Source organism: Thermobia domestica, chromosome 15 (genome assembly GCF_964235325.1).
Source record: "Thermobia domestica chromosome 15, izTheDome1.hap1.1, whole genome shotgun sequence".
Taxonomy (NCBI): Eukaryota; Metazoa; Arthropoda; class Insecta; order Zygentoma; family Lepismatidae; genus Thermobia; species Thermobia domestica.
The window spans coordinates 117,184,805-117,207,904 of NC_137468.1; the positions used below are offsets into that span (position 1 = coordinate 117,184,805).

General features: G+C 37.6%; 1 protein-coding gene across 16 annotated transcripts in view; it reads left to right on the forward strand.

Moving 5' to 3' along the window:
- The window catches only part of dati (zinc finger protein datilografo), a 1,074,481-nt gene that overhangs the window by 988,930 nt on the left and 62,451 nt on the right, over window positions 1–23,100 (forward strand). For 15 of the 16 annotated variants that reach the window (XM_081740078.1, XM_081740077.1, XM_081740092.1 and 12 more), the window contains one exon: window positions 4,238–4,400. In XM_081740078.1, coding sequence (XP_081596204.1) covers window positions 4,238–4,400 — 163 coding nt within the window. The remainder of the gene's footprint in view (window positions 1–4,237; window positions 4,401–23,100) is intronic. The other variant, XM_081740084.1, reaches the window with a different exon arrangement.

Consider the following 23,100-nt stretch of genomic DNA (forward strand, 5'->3'; position numbering starts at 1 on the left):
GGGATAAAATTTCAAAACCAGACAATTAGATTCAGGATGAACAATTTTTAGCTGGACAATTAATATACATGTTAAAAAATATCTTAAGACTTCACGTTTGTGTAACTCTCTCTCTCTCTCTCTGCACTGAAGTACCAGTTGTCGATTGCAGTGATAAGTGTATCTCATGCAAATATCTATTTTTTTTAAAAAAATATTTAATGTGTTTACTTATTTTGTTATTTGTTTATCACTGACATCCTGACGTGATTGGTTGAGATATTCTAGGCACAGGGCTGTCTTCCCAGCTTTTCTACGTTCAAACAGCGGTGGAAACGATCTCTCGCGTTGACACACCCGGAGGCCAACTATTTTGATTTTCGATTGAAGGTGGGAAAGGAATTACAAGGTTGTGAAGACTTCTCTTTCCGTGTCCGTTGTGAAGACTTCAGATTCCGTGTTTTCTCTCTCACTCAATGACAATTATTTTCTTGCGAAACAGAAATTGCGCAGCCCTGCGAGTTTGAGTAGAAATAATTCCTACTGAGCACTGGTCGCCAGCTCTAAATTTCTGGTCTCCAATGGCGACCTGGTGACCGGAAATTTTGCGCCCTGCTAATATACAATCCTCCAACATAAGGTTCTGGGTAAATACAGGTATCCCTCGATTTGTCAGCCTCAAGAAGAAGTCCTCAGTAGCGAGCTACGTGAAGGGTTGTAGGACATACTCTACTCCACTGCAAATAGAGGGGGTAAAGTTTCCTGTCAAGGCTCCGCTACAAGTCCAGTCCGTGTTGTAGTTAGGATTCTCCCGCTGCTCCACTGCAAGCTAAGGCTTTGGTGTAGGGTGGGTGCTTCTTAGACTCCACTGCAAATCTGTTGAGAGCTGGTGAAGATCTGCGGCTTGTCCCATTATATAGGCGTCCTGGCGGCAGTGGCACTGCTGCTGTCCAGTCGTCATCATGTGCTTCGTAGAAGTAACTTTTGGTCCGTCGTCTGCTTCTTATAGTAAATCGATGTGGTGTGTCTTACTCTGCCGTAAATCCATGTGATGATGTTTACAAACAATAGCGCAAAGTATTCTTTTATATATATATATATATATATATATATATATATATATATATATATATATATATATATATATATATATATATTGAGGCTTTTCTGCACAATGGTGTTAACGTCACGTCTAATATCATTTCGCAGATGACAGTTGAAGCAAGTAGATATGCAAAAATTGATGAAATATCGTATAATCACATATAAAGTATTGCTTTGCAAAGAGGAGTGAACTTTCCGTTAAAAAAAAAAAAAAAAAAAAAAAAAAAACTGCAAGAGCATGTGAAGAAATACGTGTTGTTTAGGGCAAAATATGTCATCAGAAGCAACAGCCTAGAAGCATTTCATTAATTTTTGTTCCGGGAATTTTGATGTTCACGATGCTCAACTAATCACAATAAAAGTGGATGCTATTCAGACAAAAGTCTAGCAACACCGCCAACGACCTAAAAATCCAGTACCAAACAAAGTGAAGCCATTTGGAGAAAGGTGGCTTCAAAAAGAAGCTCAACATTGCATGTCACATGATCTGAGTCAAAAACATTTATTCGATCTGCGAATCTCTCCCGGAACGTAACAAACTCGAACAATTTCTGAAGTAGTTGGTCAAGAGTAATGAAAAGTGGACAACTACGGGAACGGGTTGCGAAAAAACATCGTGGTCGAAGCGATGAAAACCTACACAGTGTGTGTGGCAAAGCCGGCACAGACGCTAGGAAGGTTATGCTGTGCGTTTGGTGAAATTGGAAAATCATCGCTAGACCCGCACCTGTTGTGTCCTCAATTAGCGCGAGTCACCTAGCAGGTCAAAAGAAACGACCAAAACTAGTCAATAGAAAGTATTATTGAACTTCCTTTCTGAACAACAAGTTTGTTGTATATCACGCTGGCAACTCCAGAGCGCATACGTTTTTAACGGTCCGTCACGAATTGAGAATATTTTGCTATGAGCTCTTAATGCATCCACTGTATAGACCAAACCTGCCACTGTTGGACTATTATTTGTTTCGGGCTCTGTAGAACTTCGTCAATGGTGTTATTTTAGTTTCAAAAGAGTCTGTGAAAACGACGAGTTACAATTTTTTGAGCAGAAACCAGAGAAAAATCTGTAGGGACCGGATTGTGGTGTCGGCGGAAAAATGGCAAAAGGTCATCAAATAAACTAGTGCATATGTAGTTTCAGATAATCATTTTCAAACCACAATAAATTAATTCTTAATTATAATCTGCAACACTTTTTTTAGGCATCCTGACATATTTATATCTATCTATTTATATAGATAGATAGATAGATAGATAGATATATTAGACATACTAATAATATTCCAGTATATTTTAGCCTCAATTCAGTGAAAAAAGACAACATATTTTTTTATGAAAAATAGAAACATTGCATTTAAGTATTTAATGCATTTGAAACATTTTCACTTGATTTTGAAGTATTCAGGAATAGAATAGCAAATTTACACTATCGTAGTGAAAATCAAGTCGCAAAGAATAATAAAATTTTTAAAAAACACAATTTTCGAGACGGGCGTATATTATAACTAGTCATGATGATATTTTAAGGGTACTTAGAAAATGGTACGTAAGTGAGATTGCTGCAAAACTAAAATGTAGTATGTGTGATCTTAATAAAGTTAAGAAGATTGGTCTTCAGGTTTATATATATATATATATATATATATATATATATATATATATATATATATATATATATATATATATATATATATATATAATGTAACAAAAAATAGTAATCTAAACAATAGATGTTATATTTTTAAAAGCTTTCAGTCTTCCCACTTTGATATTTAGGCATTTGATTATTGTTATTGTCTCTGTGCAATATCATTAGTAAAAATGATCTAGTTTCAGGAAAAATACAGTAATAATAAATATATCATGAGACAATATCTTATTCTATCCTAAGTAAGAGGTTCATCTTTGAATTTTAAAGTGCTTTTGGAGATTTTATTATGATTTCTGTAGTTACAAATTAGAAAGACGAATTTTAAGAGCTTCGTACTCACTTTCTTTTATACCAACTGTTGGCTTTAACTTTGAACTTATGTTTATATTTCTTTATGTTCGTGTGGTACTTCTTTTAGTTGTAATAATTCAATAAAAAATATTAAATCTTGACTTATAAGCCAAAATCTAAGTCGAAAATTAGAAAATTTCCATTCATCCCATTACTATAATGATAATGAAACTCCATTTTTTACTGATAATTTGACGAGTTTCTACTTTTTTTTTGCAATTACTTTATAAATTGTAAAATTGTGAAAATAAATAAATAGTAAATACTTAGAGAAAATAAAACGGAGACAGAACTATTTTCATAATTTAGTTTCTAATAATCTGATTATCTTTTCTGAAGTGTGGCAACCTCAAGCGGAAAACAAATATCTTTGAAAAACTTAATATCTATTGTTTAGACGACTATGTTTTGATTGCTCTTTCGATTTTCCCTTTTTAAGGTTACTCTTGAATATTGAAGTTTTTTATATTATATACACAAATAATATTCTACAATTGGTCAAATTTTGGGAAATAAGTTTTTTAATTAAAAACGATATAATCGTAAAATATTAGTGCACAATCTTGCAAATCGAAAGCCAATATTATAAAATGCGGGCCACAAATACCTAGGGTACATAAGGTTACTGAATGGCCTTTTTAGTGACTATTATTGTGTAAGCTTGAAGTTTTTTTGTTACTCTCTAAAAACGATAAAACAATATGATATTCTGTTTGAAATTTACCTTGTGCTGTAAAGTATCAGAGTTGATTTGTGTACTTGGTGAAGAATTTCCAGTTGTACATAATGGATAAATTTGCACCTAAGAGATGTGCAAAATGGAATGTAAAATTCTTTTAAAATATCAGTTTTTCAGAGTTGAGTAAGATGTATTAATCAGTTGGTTGACAATTTATCAATTCGAAAAATATCACAAAAAAGCAACAGAAAAAACAAAATTTAGACAAGTCGGAATAAAATAATAAAAATAAAAGAACTTGTTGACATCGATATATAAATATCTACTGGTTTGCAGATTCGTCAACAAGAGAAGCAACCCCAAGTCTCCGTTCCTTGCACAGCTTGTTTTTTTTTTGGTGGTGACTTTTTACTCTTGAACAGATAGACTGACGTTTTTCATCTTTCCTTCCTTCCTTCTGGTTGCGGCCACAGGAGATACAACTCCGTCTTCCTGTCTTCCAGCAACACGCGGCCCTTATCGGGGGTCCTAATGCTACTAGTTGCCCCGTCTGCCACAAGATGTTCCTAGGGGGCGAGGCTCTTATGGAACACATGAAACATACTCACAAAGACCCCAACGCTTCTGGGGTTGCAAGTAAGTTTCAACTCCTTCGTATTATTTTTACAAATTAGTTTTTGTTTTTATTTGTTACTGCCAACCAGTATTAGTAATTGTTCTGTATGTGTGTTTGTATGATAGCATTATTATAAATGTGTGTACTTGTTTGTATTAGTATATTTCTATTGCATGGCGTGTAACAAGTTTGTTGTTAGTTCCTTCACCTAAATGTTAAAATGCATGTGGTTAAATATTCGTTATCAATTTCTACTTATTATGTGTTGAGGAGTGAATCGAAAGTACTCATTCTAATTTGGTATTTCGTGTCACAATACAAAAATCATTTACGTATTACGGTCCTGGAAACGTTGATTTTCTTCTCAAATATATTGATCATTTGCAGCATATCCGTTTACGTATGATTTCACTTGTTTTGTAAGTCAGAAGTGCCAATATGAATAAGAAGAAATGCAAAATAATGTAATCAGTACAAGTACAGTGAAATGAAAGAAAAACCTATTTGTTTCATTGGTAGATTTTAAGAAAGTATTCTTCCTTTGAGGGGATACAAAAGTAATGAAATCTTACCATTTTCAACTCTTATATAATCGTTTCAGTCAGGAATGAGCGTTTTAGAGCCCAGAACAAAATTGTTTGATATTAGCATTTCTATATCATATACTCTCCATTATACACACAATGATATTCTTTTACTATTGCTTTAATTGCTAAAGAATTGCATACTTGCATAATCTAAATATCCAATGTTTGCAATTATCTAAATTTCAGATAGTTATTAAAAATACGAAGCAGTTCGTTGATGCAACCTTCAAAACAAACAATTGCCGTTACACTCTAGATAAAAAAAAAAAAAAAAAAAAAAACAAGAAAGTTGAAAATCTATTTTTTGAAGAATTGGCTCTGGCAACACTGCCGTTATTTCTTGTCCAGATAGAGAGTTCTAAACATCTTTAGATAAATTGTTAGATATTGTGTTTTATGTACCCCACCAATAAAATGACTTTTCGCGAGAAAAAGAAAACTGCATAATTTCTGAAATTTAGAACTCATCACTTGGCTTCTATTTTATTCCAAGTGTAGTATCGGCTTCTTTCTGACAGGTTCCGATGTAGGTACTTCTGTATTTGTCATATCGTATTAAGTTAAACTTAATTTGAAGCCTTGAAAATGTATAGTACGTAGTATGCCTATCATCGTTTATGATATGTAAAAGAAAAGAGGACTGAATTGGAAATCGAAAACATCGATCCAGTGAAATGTTATTTTACAGGTATTGACGATATTGGGTTATGACTCGTAACTTAAAACAACACTGATAAAAAACGTGAAACGTACTAAGGCTTCGGAGAAGAATTTGTGAGTTTGGTGTAGTGAGTGAAGCCTAGTAACCCAGTTTCTATAAAAATGTGTAAAATTTACACAAGAACAACAATTCTAACCTACGCTGTACCATGACAGAAAGGAAATGGGTGTTGGGAATCAGAACCATTGAGAAGTGAAAGAATGAGATTATGGACCTATTCGAAGTTGCAGTATTGTGTGAGGTATAGTGCAATGAAATGTGCTTGCCTTTTATGGCTAGTGGAATACAAATGAACGTGTCACGTGTAAAGACACTTAATATCACAAGGATCCACGGCATGAGAACAATATTCTCATCCCAGCAGATTTACGAATATTAGTCGATAAACTAGTGCTATTATCCTTGAACTGGCTGACATTTTTCAAATCGTTATAACTGCTGAATTTGGGGTTCAAAAATACTTTTTGTAGGAATAGATTCGAAATTCTTCGAGAATCAACTTGTATGGCCTGGTGTGCAATAGCATTTCTGCTTCATTCCTTCTAGCCAAATTACCATCAACAGATTGGGTTCCTGTTCGATCCCAAGTGGAGCAAAGTCTGCTTTGTAGTGGATAAACATCGTATGGGTTTTCTCTGGATTCATCCGTTCGCTCCTTTCTAATTCCACCGTTCCATTTATTATCATCATTACCTCACCCTTAGCCTCGGTACATGATCATGAACCTTCAACTATGATATATAAATTAAAACTGTCAACAGGAACTTAAACTTGTGTTCCTCCGATCGGGGAAATGGAAACTGCTACATTTCAGATCATCTTTAATCAAAAATAACAAAGTCTCCTCACGGGTAAAGCATCTATCTGCCTTATTGTAGAAACTGTAATAATGAACACAATGAAAAAAATCAAGGCTTAACATGTAACGTACATTAACAATTTATTCTTAAGACCATTGCATATTCAAAAGCCAGACTAAGTGTGTATATAAGCAAAGATCGTGTTAACTTTGCACCTTTTTGTTTTTTCTTTCACTTATCATAAAGTGACAGGCTTCTAGGTGATAGGTTCGAGAGTTTTGCAACTACAATGCCCCTATAACTTCGTTATAGTATCGAAAAAATCTTTTGATTAATTAGAGAATATATTTCTTCAGTAACTGTCACTGTTTAGTAATATGTTTAGTAACTTATACTATATAAATATAAATATATATATATATATATATATATATATATATATATATATATATATATATATATATATATATATATATACACGGTGTATATATATATATAAGATAAAAATATTATTATAGATAGAAACACGGTAACGTTTGATTTGACAACACCTTCAGAAATTTCTGAATTTTGATTCCAAGCTACCTTATTTCCATAAATTAAAAGATACATTTCAATACTTAGTTTTGCATCGGAAACACTGCGGAAGGTGTCAGCACACTTATGAAAAGATTAGTTAATTTTTTCTGTCATTGACACACCCTAATTTTATTATTTATGTAAGTAAAATTGGTTCTCAACTTTACATTTTGGACATTATGTGACAAAATGAAACACAATCAGCACCATTTTAGATGTGAGGACGTAGCTGAGGACAGAGTATTAGAGTATCTGTGATGTAAGAGTATCAAAGCGTATGATAGTTTTTTTCAGATCTGTGTATTTGATTTTTGTTAATTAGCAAAGAATGAAAATCGAAGTCAATACATTAGAAAGTATATGAAAGAAATAAGTACTTATGTAAGTTGGAGATTTATGAATCGAAATATATTCAAATACAAATTTCATTGAAATTGTTAAATCAAATTTCTACAAAACTTTCAATTATTTGCAGTGATAGAAGTGGGTAACTTGGACTATTCTGAAAGTCGCTGAAACAATTTTAAGCTAAAATCAATTATTCATCTTGGAAAATTGAAGCTCGTATTTCAAACCAAAAATGAACTATAACAACTCTTGCAGTTGTTACAGTTTGAACATTATAATGAATGTCCTTGATTTGAAAATACAAATTTTATTCTTAAAAATTCTGTAAGAATATCAATTTTATAGAGCATATAAAAATAGAAAATAACTTTGCAGAAGAAATGTAGCTTCAAGGGGCTCCATACTCTAATTTTTAGACTTTTGAACTCAGGTCCGCATGACCGCTGGTTCGATTTTCGCCGGCACATTCCAATTTTCGACGTCCATCCCGCATTGTGAGGCAAGCTGGGAAGACATGTGAATAAAAGACGTGACGGCTATTAAGTCTAGAACGCTCGTGATCCGCCTGTTAGAGATAATGTGACGCAACGCATGACTACGTGTTCGCTGCTAGACTGGAAGTAGTTCAGCAGGTCACTAACAGATGGCGTTGGAACGACTCAGGCCCGCAAAGGGCTCTCATGCCAGTGTTAAGTTAATTTTTATACACGCATCTTTAATTCAAACTATACGTAACAAATGTAGCTATAAAATTACGACAAATGTCTATGCTCTGGATGGAACCTCGAACTCATTATTAGCAAGAGGAGTTGTTTCTTTAGCACTTCCCGTCAATGAATTAATTTGTTTTGAGTTAAATACTTCACCCTTTGGGGAACCGATCATACTTACTTTGGGTTAAGCCTAACCTGTCTTAAAGCAGTTATTGCACCTTCCGATGACGAAGTATTGCAATACGTATTTCTGAGATCGGTGCAAGTACGCTTTTTACAGGGTGGACAAAAGGTCTATACGCCTTTTGGAGGGTTAAAACCTGTATTTTTGTTCTGATCTCATCTCATCTCATTTCACTTCACTTCATTTCATTTCTTGCTGGCTGGTTCTGAACATCATCTATACATTTATCTCCATCACTTTGTAGGGCCGCTGGCCCAATGCATAGGCTACCACCTGTAGTTCCTCAGCCTAGGGATCAACGTAGGCGCACTAGGCGGGAATCGGATACCTCGGATAAGTCTGTTGATAAGCGTCCCCGTTCGGGGTCTGCTCCTGAGGCGGCCAATGTTAATACTGATGATGACCAGGACTTGCGTATGGACATCCAACCTTCAACAAGCTCCGACCCTACACCACTTCCATCTCGGGATCAAATTTATAATTTCCTTCTCACAAACTTTGATACAAAATTCAAGAATTCAAAGCATATTTTTCAACAGCTTGTTAAATACGTACCACGATTGGAAATAACAGAGATTCGTTTCACTAACAATGGTGTCATTCTCAAGTCCAAGAATCCAGATTTTCATAGACACGTTCGCAACAAGGCTTCCTTTGAGATCTTTGGCAAGAATGCAAAAATTACTGTCTTACAACCGAAACGCCAGACGCAAGGTCCTCCACCAAGGAAACCACCGCTGTTATCCGTCGTCATCAAGGGTGTCGATCCCGAGATAACTGACTCGGAAGTGGAAGAAGAACTTACTGCTGAAGGCGTGAACATTCAAAAATGTATTCGTATACGCAACAATACTGGTCCGACCTATCTAGTTCGAGTTCTGACAAACGAACAGCAAGCTATTGACCATCTATTACAATATGGTGCCTACATATTTAAACGCCGCCATAAAGTAGAACCGTCTCGTACACCTCCACCTCTTCCGATTCGATGTGAAAAGTGCCAAGTTTATAACCAGCACCTGACACCTAACTGTCCGAATACCTCTAAATGTGGTTACTGTGGTCAAAACCATCTTACTAAAGACTGCCCTAACGGAGCAGCGCCACCAAATTGCAATACCTGCCATGATGCGCATCCTACCTATAGCTACAAATGTAAGGCCAAACCTCAAGCAGAACCTACTAAACCGGAACTAGTAGTGCCTTTACGTACACCAGATACGCCAGTGCCTCCGCATAATTCTCTTCGAGAACCCGTTACAGTCGAAGACATGATCCGCTTCTTTAGTCTTGCTCTCCAGAACATCCATCCTTTCTTGCGGGCCCACATAATCCACCAAGTTGTATATGCAACTAAAATACTCTATAACCTGGATGTCAAAGCAACTTATTCTGGACAGACTGTGCATTTTCAAATTCACCCTCTTATAACCCAAGTTTAACTGACATACATCATGGATACGGGCTTTATTATAACATTTCTTTACCTCAATATCCAGTCACTCTGTACCAGGAAAGACCTACTTACTGCTTTATTACATGAACATAAGGTCCATAGTTTTCTCTTAAATGAAACTTTCCTAACGCCAAAACAATCCGTTTATTTTCCTGGTTATCAATTCACACGCCACGATGGACCACCGGGGCAGAGAGCAAATGGCGGAACAGCTATTGGCACTCAACATAAGTTACCTATCAAAACCATTCATCACAAATTCACCGAACCTCTACCGGAGCATAATATTGTCACCATTTATTTTAAATCAAGGCCTATCACTGTAGCAACCATATACGTTCGACCGCATGTTCGCATACCTACTTCGTTTTTCACATACTTGGATACTAATTTTCGCTCCTATATTATTATGGCTGATATTAACTACCATAGCAGAAATGCTACTGAAAAACGTTTATTTTCTGATTTCATTACTTCCCACACGAACGGCGAAATTTGCCCACTGCCGAGAGCAACTCGTCCATCCTCTAATACAACTCCTGATGTGGTAATTGCCTCATCTAGTATAATCCCATATCTTGATGTCAGCGTTCTCGATTCTATTGGTAGCGATCATGATCCTGTAAAGGTAGACATAGTTTTTCCTAATCGATCAAAACCACCTCAAGAAACTCTCCGTTCTCGGCCAAATTTTGACCGTGCCAATTGGATAATGTACCGGCAGGATATACACGACGCACTAGCAGATATTCAACTTCCATCTGACATTTCTACGTTCGACATGACTTTAGATCGCATTACGCAAAGCATTCAAACCAGCGGTGCAAATCACATTCCTGAAACCACAGGTAATCTTTACCGGCCTAAACTACCACCTCACTATCTCTCTCTCATATCTCTAGCTCGAACAGCGTACAAGGATTACCTCCACAGCCGTAACGAAGCCACACTGCGACTTCATCGTCAGTATCTTCGCATGGTTCAAAATTACATCCGAGCATTTAAAAAGCGCAACTGGATAAAGACAGTTAATGCTTTAGCAGAGGAGAGTCATCCAACTAAATATTGGAAACATTTCAACCGGCTAATTGGGAAGACCAGCACTCCTCACTACCCTCTCCTCGACAAGAATTCTGCTCTTACCACAGACTCTGCGAAAGCTGACGCCTTTGCCCAAGTTCTTCAGGCCACCTTCACGCCAGAACCCTCTTTCCGAGATGGATCAACTCTTTATAGGCGCGTTGCCAGATATACAAACCCTCATAATGGATACCTTGGAATTAACATGGACCATACACTGGACGATCAGCAACCTTTAACGGCACCAATAACTCCCCTGGATATTACGAAAGTGATAAATCACAAGAAAAACACGGCACCAGGGTTTGATGGCATTACCTACCGCCATATTAAAGAAGGTCCTGCTATTTTACTTCATATTTTGGCAACGCTGTACAATTTTGTCCTCAGAACTGGCTACTATCCACCTGATTGGAAAGTATCTAAAGTACTTATGTTTCTGAAACCTAATAAAGATAAAACAGATCCAGCTTCTTATCGGCCCATTCAGCTCACTTCCACACTGGGGAAAATCTTTGAGCGCATTATAGTCCGGAGACTCCATAGCCATCTGTTAGTTCATGATCTGTTGCCTAAACACCAAGCAGGTTTCCGACCTGAACATAGCCTCCTTGATAACTTGTTACGTCTTAGCACCATCATCACGAACCATTATAATAGAACTGCACCCTCATGCCTTCTTCTCTTCGATCTTGAAAAGGCATTTGATCGCGTGTGGCATAATGGCCTTATATATAAGTTACACTTCTTCGATCTTCCGGCCGCATATTTACGTATGGTGTACCACTTTCTTACGAATCGTATCGCATATATCTCCATTAATAATAGTTTATCTTTTCCAATTTTTCCTTGTACTGGTGTCCCACAAGGTTCAGCCTTATCACCTTTATTATATATATTGTATGTTAGTGACCTGCCAGTGATGCCTGAGCCTATTTACACTTTCACATTTGCAGATGATACTGCACTGCTGGCTTGTTGCAAAACTATGCACCAAATCAACATTTCTCTGCAAAAAGCTATAGATGCTTTTAGCAACTGGTGCAATCGATGGAAGTTAAAATTGAATTGTACCAAAACACAAGCCCTGGTAATACTTCCAAATAAGAGACGCAGTCGAGTACGCCGCAATCCATCCTTACTCGCTCTTAACGTAGAAGGTGTACCCATCCACCCCAGCACTACTGTTAAATACCTGGGGGTAGTCTTTGATGCCAAATTATCTTGGAAACCTCACCTTCTATCTATTAAAGAGAAAGCACAAAACCGATTAAATCTATTGAAACGCCTGGTTGGTACTACCTGGGGCCTGCACGCGGATACCGTCCTAAACACCTACAAGGTATTCCTTCGCCCATGTCTTACTCATGGTCACACCGCCTGGGTTAGTGCGAATGATGATTTCTACGAGCGCCTACGTATTATAGAACGCCACGCTTTGCGACTCGCATTTCGAATAAGCTTGCCTAGTCCCACACGTCTCTTATACGAAAGAATCACATTTCCGCACATCACACGCCATCTGGAAGATCTTCGCTCCCGCTACGTAGATAAGAAATGGAGAACTCAGCACCATACGCTTATGGACACTATATATCTTGATAGTAACTTTTCCACCTCGCCGAAGTATTACTATCCTCCACTGCGACATCTACTCTCCATTTATGGCCAGAAGCATCCGGAGCACCCTGATCATCATTTCTTCGCTACCTATCATCCATCAGAATTCAATCCGCACATATACCCATCGTTTGCACAGTGAGTTTCCTTCTAACAAGGGCTTCCCCCATGTCTACCATCAGTGTTGAGTAGCCCCAACACAGAAGATAAGCTCATTTGTTAATACTAACACTTCCCTGTGTACTGTGGCGTCCATGCACTTCATCTCATCATTCGCTCCGCTCTTCAAATAAGCATACCTTTAATTCTTTCACCCAAACATTGACCGCTGTCTGTCTTAAGCACTTACATTTCAACCTTCCCCATCCATATCTGTGTTTCTTGTTTTGTATCACATGTTTCACAACAATAATAATTCACCTCTGTATGAATAAAGTGACTTTCTTTATTATTGTTGTAGCCGAATCTCATAGACCATATATGTGTATTAATCATAACCAATGTTTACCATATATATCACTCCCGAAGAGACGACGTTATCGTCTGCGGTTTAACAGTGTAAAAAAAAAAAAAAAAAAAAAAAAAAAAAAAAAAAAAAAAAAAAAAAAAAAAAAAAAGGGAACCGATGGGAACTGGCCACCTGGAATCTCTAACCAGGTAAAAAAATAGGGTATCCGTTGCTGGCGGAGAAAAATAAGCAAGTCACTAGTATTTCCATCCCATTGGTTGAATCGCGAGCTTCTAAATACGGTTGGATTACTTGCCTCCTTGAGGTTCAAGGAAACAACCGTCGAGTTGATTTAAGCCTCCACGGAGGCTAACACACCTAACTGGTCTTATCTATTGACGACGCTGCTATTGTTCTTGGTTTTACGGTTTATTTGGTATCTCATACTCGGGCTTAGCCCACCAGACGGCTTTCACGATGGCGGACTCTGGCGTAGACACTGGCAAATCCATAACCGGTCGACACAAGTTACCTGGCCTCATTTCAGGACCTTCCGGTTGTTCAACTAAGGTGGAAAAACGAAAAGAGCGTTCAAAAGATCTAACTGCTCGTACTAGGAGCGCATCTCAAAGTTCCATTAACTCTGTTGCATCACTCTCTTCAAGAATCCAAGGTAGCTATGCTACTCGTTTGCAGCTTTCACCACCTAGTAAAAAACCACATAAGACTTTGGATATTGAGATAGGTACCAACAACATGGAAACCGAACCATCTGCTGCTTCTGATTATTCCAGTCCACCATCTGCAACAACTTATTCATTTCTTTTGACGAAATTCGACACTAAATTTGCGAACGAGAAACATATCGCCATACAACTTCGCAAATATCTCCCTAGAGCTTCGTTAAAAGAAATTATTAAGACTAGAAATGGGTACATCTTTAAAACAGAGGATCCTAATTTACTCAGCACTATTAAGAACAAAGTGCCTATTGATACGTTTGGCAAAGATGCTCAACTTAGCAGCCTTAATACATCTAAACAAAAACAAATGCCTCCTCCAAGACGTACACCTCTGCTATCTGTGGTTATTCGGGGTGTCGATCCTTCCTACACCGATGAGGAAATTCAAGAAGAACTAACCTACGAAGGACACACTCTCCAGAAAGTTCTGAGAATCCGTAACGCTTCAGGCCCTACATTCATGGTTCGAGTTTTAACATCATCGCAAAACACCATAGATAGTCTGCTGACAAATGGCGCATATATATATAACAGGAAGCATCGTGTCGAACCCTCTCGCTCCTCTGCACCAATGCCTGTTCGTTGTGAAAAATGTCAGGCTTACAATCAGCACACTACCGCCAACTGTACTAACACCAACGTCTGTGGTTACTGTACTGGCGAGCATTTAACACGTGCCTGTCCAAATCTAGAACGGCCACCTACTTGTTCTACTTGTCACGAAGCACATCCGACATATAGTTATAAATGCAAAGGAAAACCTGCTCCTGAAGTAAATCACCCAGAATATGTAGTACCATTGCGCACACATAATTATTCCGAGGATGTTCCTCCTACTATGGACTCACCTATAACAGTGCGAAATCTTCTTTCTTTCCTCACGCTTACCTTACAAAATATCCAACCATTTCATCGCTCTCACGTCTTACAGCAAATTACTCACGCAGCAAGAGAGATTTTTCATGTTAACTTCTATGCAACTTATTCAGGACAAAATGTATACTTTCATACCTCTCGCTTGGAAACCACTGTTTAGCTTTGTCTGTTTCATCATGGCTTTAACGTTTATATACCTTAACATTCGTTCACTTCACAAAAACAAACCTTTATTCGAAGCGTTACTACTAGAGGAAAGAGCCACAGTCTTTATTCTTAATGAAACCTTCCTTACTCCATCCATCTCTTGCCAGTTTCCTGGCTACACACTGATCAGACAGGATAGCTCCCTTCCGCTCAAACGAGCCAATGGAGGAACAGCTGTGGGTTTTCCACATCGTGTTCCATCTCGCAGACATAATTGCAATTTACCTGGTCTTCCTGAGTACCTACTACTTACATTATACTTCCGTAACGTAGCCATCACTGTAGCCACCATTTACATCAGACCCGGCCATCCACTACCTACATCCTTTGTTCGGTATATTTCCGATAACTATAAACGTTTTATAATCATGGCCGATTTCAACATGCATAGTAGATCAGAGCAAGACAGAACTACATTCCGAAACTTCATTACAACTCATACGCTTGGTATCATTCACAATCTGCCTAAACATACAAGACCTATCTCACAAACTACCCCGGACATCGTCATTACTTCAGCTAATCTAGTCTCCCAAGTACATATTGATATTCTTGATCCAGTCGGCAGTGACCATGTTCCAGTTAAACTTCAGCTCCGTACAACTACTATCAATTCCTGTAATCATTTCCAGCGCACTAGTCTCCGCTTTGACAAGGCAAACTGGGCTCAGTATCAAGCTCATCTAATGACAGCTATAGAGCCATTAGAAACACCCACCACGGAAGATGAACTCTATGCTCGTATCGACACTATCACAACTACAATCCAGGAGGCAAGTTCTCTCTTCATACCAGTTTCTACCTCCATACCGTACCAGCCTGCATTACCTCCGCAATACCTTACATTCGTTACCCGCTCTCGACAATTTTATCGAGATTATCGAAGGACTGGCAATCCTGAATCATTTCGTCATTATCAACAACTTCAGCGGATGGTCAGAAACTACATATGTGCTTACAAACTACGCTGTTGGGTTAAAACATGCAATTCATTATCTGATACCAATCATCCCACAAAGTATTGGAAACGTTTTAACACTCTTTGTGGAAAGTACACAAAAACACCTTACCCACTATTACAAGGGGAATCTCGAATTCAATCAGATACAGACAAAGCCAACGCTTTCGCTGATTTTCTTCAAACAATATTCACACCTAACAGGTCTCCTACTTATCGCCATCCAGCAGACGCAGTCAATACGTCATCTCCTTCCTTACAGCCTCATCTACACCATACCCTTCCACTTAATCAACCTTTGACAGAACCAATTACAGTTCAGGACATCATCACTGTTGTTCGAAATAAACGTAATAGTGCACCAGGATTCGATAATATCACCTACCGACATATCAAAGAAAGTCCGCTTTCATTGCTTATTCTGCTTGCCAGCATCTTTACCTTCATACTTCGAACAGGCTATTTCCCTATTCAGTGGAAGACTTCAAAGACGTTAATGTTTCCAAAACCTCACAAACCACCTGAAAGTGTATCATCGTATCGTCCAATACAATTAACGTCTACCTTCAGTAAAATCTTAGAACGCATACTTGTCCGACGTCTACATACATACATCGACAGACGCCACCTTCTTCCCATCCATCAAGCAGGATTTAGACCAGGCTATTCTATCAACGACCAACTGCTTCGCTTATCCACTATGGTCACACATCATTATAATTCCGTCAAGCCATCATGTCTTGTACTGTTTGATCTAGAGAAAGCGTTTGACAAAGTTTGGCACTTAGCACTTATCTATAAATTAATACGGCACCGTTTTCCTCTCACATATATCCGTCTGATTTACAACTTCTTAGTGGGACGCCTTTCCTATGTTTCTATTAACAACTGCCTATCACACCCTATTTTTCTGCTATCCGGAGTTCCTCAAGGATCGGCTTTATCGCCACTTCTATACATTCTCTACGTTGCTGATATGCCCCCACTACCAGATAAAGTCCATCTTTTTCAGTACGCCGATGACACTGCATTCCTTGCTTTGGGATCGACTATCCAATCAATAAACAAATCTTTGCAAACAGCTATTGACGATTTCCTCCGCTGGTGTGATAAATGGCAACTTACAATTAATGCCACGAAAACCCAGGCGATTGTATTCATTCCCTCTAAGAAAACCTCACGAGTCCGTCGAAATCCCAACCGCCTCACACTTCATGTCAACCATACACCTATACAGGCACGCTCAACAGTGACCTATCTGGGCATTACATTCGATAGACATCTAACATGGAAACCACATCTTCAAACAGTCACCGCCAAGGCTTACAATAGACTAAATCTTCTAAAGAGGTTAACAGGAACAACATGGGGCTTGAAACCTACTACAGTATTAAATACCTACAAAGCTTTCCTACGACCGACTCTAACATACGGTCACACTGCTTGGATAGCTGCTGCACGCTCTTTCTACGAAAAGCTCTTAATCTTAGAAAGACATGCACTACGTATTGCATTTCGCATTAAGTTACCTAGCCCAACAGCAGAATTATACAACCGCATTGAGTTTCCATCTCTACAGTTTCATCTTGAAAAGTTACGTCTCACCTACATACACAATCGTTATGAAGCACACCATCCTCTACTTCTGACTACTATGCATCATATGGCACTCCACCCATCAGCATTTCGATATTTCCATCCACCGCTATCACTCCTGTATACTCTGTACTGCTACACACTACCTCCTGATGCACTAGACCTGGAGTTACTTGCTGACTATCAAATTCCTGACCATCTTCCGCTAATCTTTCCATCCTATGTTGCACAATAACTCCTTCCACAACTCCATATAACCTATATAATGACAACTAAGTTGCATCTTGTACATCATGTAATTGCTCTGCCACCCTTCCCTGCCTGATGTTAAGGCCCGCACAGGTCCTAAGTCTTTGATCGCTGTAACAAGCTTTAATAAAGAACTCTGAGACCCTCTCAAAATAAGGCACATCTACTGTTGTCATACTTCAGTTCCCTAAGAGAGGGCATAACCCTCTAACAGGGTTCTAGCCGAAACGGCTAGTCACTTACCAAAAAAAAAAAAAAAAAAAAAGGAACCGATGGTACAATTTGTACCATACGGGTGTTTCATGGTACATTGCGTTATAACTCTCCTATTTGAGCTTTTTCGTCCGTTTTTTTTTTTGTTTTGTTTTTCAAGTCCAGAGGCATTGTAGAAGACCCTACATATGGTTTCACACCTTCCTGCGTCGAGACATAAGAGGTGATGACGTCATAATTCTAAAATATATATTTTCTTTTATTATTTTTTTGGCGGGCTTATTTTTGCACGTAGAAGATTGAAATTTTGCACAAACATTCAGCCCACCGAGTAGTATCTACCAGATTTTTTTTCAGATTTCTGCGTTAAAACAGGGGGGGATCCAGAGAGGCAAAAAGTTGAAAGAAGGGATATTTTTTCTAAAAATCCCTTTCTTCGTGATTTTCCCGCCTTAGATACATGATGGAGACATGTGAATGGTACCTCCTGAAAGGCAGTTCTATTCTGAAGAGAATGATGGGCGAAAAATGACTCTAGGGTTATTAGGGAAGTGTCAGGGAATTTTTTTTATCAAAATATACTTCTGTATAAGGGAATTTTGTACATTTTCGGTATTTTTTTGCGCTCTTATTTTTGCACCTAGAAGATTGAAATTGTGCACAAACATTCAGTCCACCGAGGAGTATTTAACAGATTATTTTCGTATTTCTGTGTTAAAACAGGGGGGTACAGAGGGGCTAAAAGTTGAAAAATGGACATTTTTACCAAAAAATCCCTTTCACGGGATCTTCCCGCCTTAGATACATGATGGAGACAAGTGAATGTTACCGCCTGAAAGGCAGTTTTATTCTCAAGAGAATGATGTGCAAACCATGATCCTAGGGTAATTAGGGATGTCTCAGGGAATGTTTACAAAATATACCCCTGTATACGGGAATATGGGACCTTGTCGGTATATATTTTTTTGGCGGGCTTACTTTTGCACCTGGAAAATTGGAATTGTGCATAAACATTCAGCCCTCCTAGTAGTATTTATGATATTTTTTCAGATCTCTGCGTTAAAACAAGGGGTCCAGAGGGGCTAAAAGTTGAAAAAAGGATATTTAGACCCAAAAATCCCTTTCTTCGGGATTTTCCCGCCTTAGATACATGATGGAGAGACGTGAATGGTACCGCCTGAAAGGCAGTTCTATTTTGAAGAGAATGATTGGCGGATTATAGTCCTAGGGTAAATAGAGATGTCTCAGGAAATTTTTTAGCTGATATCATGGTGTTTTATGGTAATTTGGGGCATTGTGGGGATTTTTGATAAAATTTCTCCCGGCCTTAGTATTCAAGATAGATTTTGAAATTTGGCAAACACATTCATTATACCAAGCACTATTTATCAGATTTTTTTTTGAGATCTCTACGTTCACACAGGGCCGTTCTAGAGGGGCCCAAAGTGTGAAAAAAATTCCCTCGAATTTTTCCATTTGACATCACTTTTCCCTCTCCTGGTATATGGTATGAGCATGCAAGTGGTACCATTTGAAATCCACCTCCATTCTGAAGAGAATGAGGTATGAACCATGATCCTAGGATAAATAGTGACGATGCAGTAGCTGCTTGACTGAAAGTCTAAAAAATACCCCCAAAACCCAGGATCCCTTAGAGTAAATTTTACGCTGAAGTCGATGCCCTCAGAGTTAGTTTTTACTTTGCTAGTCTTCAAGTTCTGGTGAATTACAATTTTTAGAACACCCAGATATAGTACTTTTCTACAAGGAAATTGAAATTATGACAAAGAGATTTCTGTAGTTAACAGTGCATATGATTTCAGTAAAACGTAATATACTAGGTTTGCGTACAAAACGTCACGCCCAAGCTCGCAGCCAGAATCTTGCGGGGTTAAAATCTCGTCTGGCCAAACCACGCGTTCCAAAATATCTCTGTCCAAAACTTCATGGATTAAAATCTTGCGGAACGAAGTATTACACAACAAAATATCGCCAGGAGAAAATCTTACAATAACGATTTCTTCAGTGTAGAATGTTTAATTTATCGCTACAAAACAACATGATAGATTTAAAATAATGACAAAGGTAATATCCAACGTACACTAGAGAAACAATAATTATTGAGAAAGGAGATCATGAAGAGAACATGATAAGCGATTTTGTTTACAAAGAACAAAAGAAACATAGCCTAACAGGTTACATCTTTGCATAAATTAATGTATGACTGACTTTAACGAAACTTTGCAGTTTTATTGAATGGTAGGATTTTCCCTAATTGCGTTTATAAGACGATAGTGTAGTTATTCATTTTTAAGTTGTCAATTTTTTACGCTTCTATTGTCTAATGTGAGCAATTCTTAATTCATGCTATTTAATTATTTTTTTCTTCTTGTTATAAAGTCTTTAATATTTTGCTTAATATCATATCCTGCATCTGCGGCTGTATATACATGGACAAGTTAACGTTATAATTATACGTGTCAAATTTAATGTTCAGGTTAAAAGTACTTGAGCAATAAATACCGCAGTGTCCCATCTTCCCATGCAAACAAATGGAACATAACACCATAAAGAAAGCAGATATGGATGTAAATTTCCCTACGATATTCGATTTGCTCGTGATAGCGTGGGGCCATTTATTTTTTTTTGTTTCACAACTTCCACGGAATGTTAATAAACTCTATGAGTATGTTATTAATGTCAGTTATGCTTGTTCGAATACATCTGTGGTATATTTTTAAATCACTTTTTGTCTTCATTTACTCATATTTCATTCTTAACCATAGGTGTCCTAACTCAGAAGAGCCTTTAACGAGTTCGAAACTCACTCTCACAAAATATTATGTGATGCAACAGGAAGTAAGAGAGATCATGAGATTGATGCCAGAGTGAGGTTTCTATATATATATATATATATATATATATATATATATATATATATATATATATATATATATATATAGAACATTCTGCACTGAGTAAATGTTTATGGCGAGGTTTTGTCCTTGTGAAATTAAAGCAGGAAGAGGTTACATACCGAAAGATTTTTTCCGGGCGTGAATTTGACCCGTAAGGTTTCGACCGCGTGAAATAGTTGGGAGAGATGTTCCGCGAAGATTTGAGCACAGGAGATTTTGACCTGTGGGAGTTCTAATGATAAGGTTTCGGGCGTAAGGTTTTATCCGTATTGTAGTATGTGTACTTCAGGTGCATTTACGTTACCTTCTCGATATACCTAGATACTTCAATGTACACTCTGTAGTCTGTATGAATTAATTCGTGTTCTTTAGTTTGAAGTCGTAATTCGGCGAGTTTTGTATTCAGTGGCTGGACACAAGGAATGTCACGTTAAAATGGACATATTTATTTAAACGAAACTATGATTATGAATTTGCCTAGAGTAGGTGTTGAGGATATAGAAACTGTTTTAAAGTACATAATTGACTGATTATTTTTTATGTCGTTCGTAACAGCGTGATCATTGAGGATAAGACCCAATTTTATTGAAACAGAATCCCATCCACTACTTGAATATGCGTCTGAGGCGTTGAACTTCCAGCAGATGCTGAACTTACAGACACACGCTCTGATACCGAAGGCATGTATTACATATTACGTAAAAGATGATTCCTTAGCCTATAAAAGAGTTACATCATGTTGTGTTGAAGAACATAGTCCTCATGTCGTATAGTTATTAGTGTGTTCTGGATATTCGAAACTACAATTAATGGCTATAATATGACAAAATTAGTGAACATTGGAGATCACTGTTTTTCGTAGCAAAATATACGAAGTATGTGGGGTATATCTAATAAGCATGTCCAATTACAGAGTCAAAGTAGTTCTAACTAAGCTTCCAACGAACATGTAATCGTACTTTTTTTTTTATCATTTATTAGCATCTAGAAATCTTTTGTGTCATTGACAACACACACCTCCATCCTATTCTTCAGTTAGTCCCAGCCAATGCGTATAGTCTTGCTTCCAAGAGGAAACTACAGCCTTGCATCATAAATAACTTCTTTAAATCAAATTTAAGCGTGAAACAATATTATTATTTTTATATATAATGAATTAATTGACTAAACTTGCTTTGCCGAGACTAAGCTTGCTTTGTCAATAATAAAATCTTTTCATCGTATCTGAAATTATTAATGATAAGACAAACACCGATGCATCCGATGAATCAACGGACTATGAATATTGACAAGCAACCAGTAAGATATAGGAGCAATTTATAAATCAAGCTTTTATTCAATTATTAGATTTCGTTGCACGGAAGATAAGAAAACATGAAGCTGATTTTGGAAGATTCGTTACACTCTATTTATCACGTTTTAGTAACACTTACCATTGTACATATATTAGGCCATGAGCAGCGGGAAAATATCCAACATTTAAAGGAGCATGCATGCATCATTAAGTGTTAAGTGGTTAGTCAAACCTCTGTTACAACGGTAATGATTATTACTCTCCTCTTCTTTCTCTTTCTTTTACCACTTACGTGGGATCGACGTTTTTGATGAATCTTCTCCATAAATCCCTGTTCCGGAATTCCTTTCCTGTTATGTATTTCTTTCTGAAGTCATTCTCAACCATATCCATCCAGTCCTTCTTGGTTCCCTTCTACATCTCTTCCTATCCACTTCCATTACATCACTCTTCTGATCACATAGTCGTTTGTTCTTTTCATTAGATGGCATACCACTGCAGTCTTCTTTCTTGGATCTTCTTAGATAACTCTACAGCTTTCGTTGTTCCCTTTACTCTGCCTTCATCACTCTGTCTCTTCTTGTCCCACACATCCAGCGCAGCATTTTCATTTCGGTAATATTAAATCTTTTTTCCTGTGCTTTCTTTTTTCGCCGTGTTTCTGCTTCATATATCATTATGGTCTAATCACTGTTTTGTAAATCGTTTCTTTATTTCTTACCGCGAATCTGCTGTCATACAGAACGCTACAGGGCGATCACAAAGTCCTGTTACTCCCTGTCTACATATTCATAGATGGTCGCATTGTATTAATGTGGTATCATGACAGAAGACATCTTTGAGGTAGTGTCACTATCCTGTACTATATGTTCCAGAGTGTCTGTGCGTGCGCTATCGTTTTCGTAATAGATTCTCCTCCGTATACGATGTGAGATTCTCGTTAACATTACTGGCGTGGTGACAGTAAATGCAAGTGGTACAGCATATTTAATTGCATCACTGTCCCGTAACGTGTGGCAGTAATCTTTTGTTTTATGAACCCCCATAAGCATTGTCGCAAGATGACAGATCAGGACTTAAGAGTGGCCACTCCAAAAGTGTAGGCAAATGGATGGAAACACGCCCAATCC